Source organism: Octopus bimaculoides, chromosome 22 (assembly GCF_001194135.2).
Source record: "Octopus bimaculoides isolate UCB-OBI-ISO-001 chromosome 22, ASM119413v2, whole genome shotgun sequence".
NCBI classification, from domain to species: Eukaryota; Metazoa; Mollusca; class Cephalopoda; order Octopoda; family Octopodidae; genus Octopus; species Octopus bimaculoides.
The window spans coordinates 25,230,893-25,236,306 of record NC_069002.1 but is presented as its reverse complement, the minus strand read 5'-3'; the positions used below and the strand labels follow the sequence as shown (position 1 = coordinate 25,236,306).

The 5,414-nt window shown below is 36.9% G+C and overlaps 2 protein-coding genes across 2 annotated transcripts in view; both read right to left on the bottom strand.

Moving 5' to 3' along the window:
- Nucleotides 1–1,155, bottom strand: part of LOC106873134 (U5 small nuclear ribonucleoprotein 200 kDa helicase) — a 69,308-nt gene extending 68,153 nt beyond the window's left edge. The window contains exon 1 of the mRNA XM_014920360.2: nt 606–1,155. Coding sequence (XP_014775846.1) covers nt 606–650 — 45 coding nt within the window. The 5' untranslated portion in view covers nt 651–1,155. The remainder of the gene's footprint in view (nt 1–605) is intronic.
- A 2,291-nt stretch (nt 1,156–3,446) lies between these two features.
- The window catches only part of LOC106873133 (uncharacterized), a 53,045-nt gene continuing 51,077 nt past the window's right edge, over nt 3,447–5,414 (bottom strand). Inside the window, exon 9 of the mRNA XM_052975659.1 lies at nt 3,447–3,453. Within this exon, the coding sequence (XP_052831619.1) occupies nt 3,447–3,453 (7 nt within the window). The remainder of the gene's footprint in view (nt 3,454–5,414) is intronic.

Here is a 5,414-nt window from a genome sequence, read left to right as displayed (position 1 = left end):
ATATTAGTAATTGCTAATTGAACTGGATCACAAGTTTACATCAGTGACGTATTTATCCTTTCAACATTCAGTTTAAAGAAAAGAAAAAAACAACCCATTTGATCTTTAATTTATCTATTACTTGTTTTAGTCGTTAGACTGCGACCATGCTGGGGCATCGCTATGAAGGGTTTTAGTCGAACAAATTGACCTCCCCACCCTAGTACCTTATGTTTTTTCACGCCTGGTTCTTAATCTACCGGTTTCTTTTTGCTGAACCGCTACGTTACGGAGATGTAAAAAACAAGCACAAGTTGGTAAGCGTTGATGAGATACAAACACAAACTATATATATATATATATATTTATGATAGGATTGCTTTCAGTTTCGGTCAACAAAATGTACGGTATTAAGGTTGCAAAGCAAATAAAAAAAAATTACTCCTCTAATCTAAGTTACTTCGGTATTCAGGTACATAAATATCGGGCATCCAGTTTTAATAGAACGATAATTAATATTGTACAAGTCAAATTAAGGAACAATTGGTAACACAGCAAAACAAACGAGAAAGACACGTGTGGAGACATTTAAAATATCAACACAAAACCAATGAAACAATACTTACAGCTTTGTACTCATATTGTAATGACCTGGCCGCAGCATCCGCCATGGCGATCAATTAATAATATATCAAAAATAACAGTTATTAATTAGTTAATTGATTAATGAATCGAGGTAAAAATTTCGCCGACTCCGTCACAACATAAATATGGCGGTAGTGAAGGTCGCTTAGAACCACTACCACATTGTATGTGTGTGTGTGTGTTATAGTAACTGAATAAGGTGTTTTAAAAATGCTATTAAAAATTTATGTAAAATTAAATAGATATCCTTTTTACTTTATAATATTTATTCGGTACTTAATTAAAACTGCATAAAACATTTTAAGCTACTACGTCTATTAGTTTATTTCGTCCGTAAGCGACCACAAATAATATCCTGTATTGTGTAAGTCGGTGCTCGTCGTTCGCTTTTATTGCAGGAAGGATTTCAACTGAACTCATAAAAGTTAATGGAATCATGTTTACATCTAAATTAACCGATTGTTAAGGAGTTTTATCGGGTCACACTGCAGCATCAGTCATAAGCTACGAACCTAGAATTTTTCAACAGTGTGGATAGAGGGGAAATCGCTTGGCGCTTTTTCAGTTGACGGTGCAAGCGAGGTCACTCTGCACAGACTATTCGTGCGTGTGTGTGATTCACTGCTATTTCAAGCATGATGGGACATAAAACTTTATAACAGAGAGAGAGAGAGAGAGAAAGAGAAGCGCGTTTCTTTGTGTGTATCATGGTTATAATTCTTACTGCTATTTCTAGCATGTTGGGGCTTGTGAACCAGCCATTGGTACTACGCGTACACACACACACACACACATACAACACGACCTCGCTCGGTTGGGACTACATGTGTGTTACTTTCGCATCATCATTCCATAAAAATTGTTTGTGGGGAGGAAAATACTGAAAAACATCAATAGATGTGTGGGTGAGAAAGAAACGAGGAGGGAGGTTTTGAGATGTGCTAGAAACAACAGCCAGATCTTCCTTAAATCACACATTTTCCTCTGAAATTATTAACAATTGTTAAAAATGCTTCTCGCACGGGTGCGTAGCGAAAAAAAATGGCCAAAATCGTTTCGGACAGGTGTGTTGAGAGAGTGGCGGGAGTGAAAAAAAAAAAAAAAATTTTTGACGTGAAAAAGATGCCTCCCATCATTCTGAAGATTTTGGTGAAAAATATTGGAAAAAACCCGCCAAAACGGAAAAATTCCAACTTATGTGGGTCGTCTGATCCAAAACTCCGTTTTTCCAAAACTCCTCCCCTCGCCCCTTCCGAAAATTTTTGCCGACAAATTTCTTTGTAATCATAATCTACACTGTTTGAAAGGTATTTGTATAAAATTTCATTAAAAAATACCTATTTTCCAGAAAGTTAGGAAGAAAATGTCGGGTCCTGCGAATTTTCCTCTGTGTGTGTGTGTGTGTGTTAATTGGATACAACATATCAAGCCTCAAAATTCTAGAATATTTTCTTCGTTTGGTAGATGCTTGTGTATAATGTATGAAATGCATTATTGCGATCCAGACATTTTATGCGGCTCAAAATCAGAACCAAAGATCGAATTCAATGACCAGTAGACAAAAACGATTTCTCTTTATCCACTTTCATCTATGTGAACCCGCTATTTTGTGAAAGAAGCGATATACTACATGTGATCGGGTACTAACTAATACCCTTTCGGCTGGTTGCACGGTTTTCAAATTCCGTGTCAACCGTGGGGTCTCTTCAAGATAGAAAATAATGCACCAAATTTTGAAGCTCATAATATATACTTCAAAAGAACCTTAGTAGTTTCCAACATACTAAAGGGGTGATTTACACTATAATATTTACTCCAGCCTCTTTACATTCTTATTTACAATGCAAAGGGAATCAACTTTGCATGACCAGGTAAACCGTAACTTTAGAGTGCGGTCTACCTGGCCATTTACACTTTAGCAGTCTAACCTTAACCCTTACTCCAATCTTAACCCTAACCCTGAACCCTAACTGATAACCGTAAAACTAACCCCTAACCCTAACCTTAAACTATAATCCAAATCATAGCCCAAACCGGTCATTTCTCAGTGTACATTACGGATACTGCGGTTGATCGCATGGTAAAGTAGCATCCTTTGCATCTTATTTCTCTGGGTGTCATAAATTAAGACTTGAGTAAATTCATTCAAATTTGATGCAAAAAGACCCCAATATTTTTGTATTTTTATATTGTTTAAATGCGTTTATTTGTGTCGTCAGTAAAAACCTTGTCATGTTAAATATTTTTCTTTTATGTATACTGGCCAGTGGAAATTCTTCTAACCATTGCACACAAATCGCTGACACCTAAATTTAAATATTGATCTTTTGGAGAGAACAAAGGATCAGTACGGATGATGGATGTCCTCTGTTTCAGCATCAAAACCGCTGAACTGTGAAATAAAACAGCGTATGAGATATGTCCGTTGGAAAACTTTGATCGTCTGAAATTTTATATATCTAAGTTACAGCGCTGAAAAAAAATGCTTAGCAGTATTTATTTTAATTCTTTATGTTCTTAGTTTTGAATTCAAATCCCGCCGAGGTTAACTTTGGTTTTCATCGTTTCAGGATCGGTAACGTAAAGTACTTGTCAAACACTCGGGTCAGTGGTATCAACTAGTCACCTCTCCTCGAAAATCTGCTGGTCTTTTGCCTAAACCGGAAACCGTAGATCTGAGGGAAATAACCACAGTAAAAAAGAGTTAATTCCCGTGGATCATTTTATTAAAAATGATTTTAACAGACAGTTCAGAATTAATGATGTGTTTGGAATTCTGGGTTTTGGTTATCAGCCAACAAACGGCAGAATGTGATCCCGACTTAGTATCTGCAACAAGAACAACCAATATTTAATATATCCAGAACTAGGTAACATTGCATAGTTCTTAAGATCCTACCCTTGTCATCAAAATACTGGACCAGATACTGCAATAGTTTGGGGTCCAAGGACCGGCAGCTCTGCAGTCTGCCCCCAAAAGACTCGAGAGACCTACACGGGGTGCATGTAGAGGCCTTGAAAATAGAACTGGACCTTTTGTTGTCAAGAGTTCCGAATGAACCAACTTTATGACAGGAAACACAAATGAAGGCAGCAACATCAAACTCCCTCGTTCACTAAGGAGGATTAATGAAAATGTAGCAACATCAATGACGGTGTTCCAGCATGGCCACAACCCTCGAGCTGAAACAAGTAAATGAATATATAGAACCAAATTCTATAATCAAGTAAATTTAGATATAAAATTCAAGGAATTAATTCTAATTGCCAGGAGCTTCACCTGGTACCACATCAAAAGGAATTCGGCACATTCATTGTTGGAAGTCAGAATTTTGTAAATCATGGAATCAATCTCAGAATTTGGAACAGTCTATAGAACATTCCATCATCGATTCTGCTTTCTGGTCTTTTGGAATTCGAAAATGTAGGATGAGTGCTTTTTTACAGCTGACTCACGGACAGTTGGTGCATTGATTCAAAACTGTTGAAACGAGCGAAAAGTGAACCAATAAGATTATTTGGCCTTTGTAATTCCAAAATCAAATTCTTTCCATGGCTAGTGATTGCCCCAAAATTCCAAATCTAACTACCATTTAACCATTTTAATCCTCTAACCTCTAATTCCATATTAGGTAAAGCTTAAATAGCCATTAAGTATTTTCTTTCATTTTCAGTTCATAATATGGCACTTTGCTTAATCAGTGAACCACATAATGCTACAATAAATCACCATATTCCAGTTATAGTTCTTCCAAACTTTCATTAAATTCTTTGCCATTCAATATTTGATTTTTGATGAGGTTAATAAATGCACACATAAATGGTGTTGGTGAGGAATGAGGTATAATCCTAACCCTAATCAGATTCCAATCGATTGTTCCACAAGTCTTTCTTTTCTTTGAGATCCAATCATAGGTGGCTTATTTCAGAAATAAATTGAATTTAAGAAGAGAGCAGCTACGCCTGTAGAAGCCCCATGTATCGATTTTAAAGCAATTGCTGTTATTTTCGAGTTAACGTTAGCCAAATATGCTACGTATATTTTATGGTGCCTCATTGACAGCCTTCAAACAAAATACAGGAATGCCTCACCATATCGCAGCTCACCTATCGCAGTTTATTATTGAAGCTTACGTCAAGATGGCGAGCTGGCAGAGTCGTTAGCGTGCCGGGTGAAATGCTTAGCGGTATTTCGTCTGTCTTTACGTTCTGAGTTCAAATTCCGCCTAGGTCGACTTTGCCTTTCATCATTTCGGGGTCGATAAATTAAGTACCAGTTGCATAGTGGGATCGATCTAATCGACTGGCCCTCTCCCCACAAATTTCAGGTCTTGTACCTAGGGTAGAAAAGAATATTATTATTTTAATCACGTACTTTCACTGTACTACCGAACATTAAATGATGATGATATATTCTTTTCTACTCTAGACACAAGGCCTGAAATTTTTGAGGACACGGCAAGAGGTCACCGATGAGTGAAATGCCACCAAGGCGAGTAAGCCAGGAGCCCGGCCACCATATTTGACGAATAAGATGCCCACAGCAATCATATATTACATTTTGATGTGTAGTTTATCTTTCTTTGTAATTAGCTGATATACTTTGTAGCGTCTTGCGTTACGAAGGTATTATCTTGCGTTACAAAGGTATTTTCATTACTACATCTTTTGAAAATAGATCCTTTAAAACATGCTAACTTGGTTCACTCGGAGTTCCTTTCCTGAAAAGCGCTGAAAGACTAAATAATAGTTTTAAACCAGAGACCGATTAAGTCTAAGAACCGTTCTTC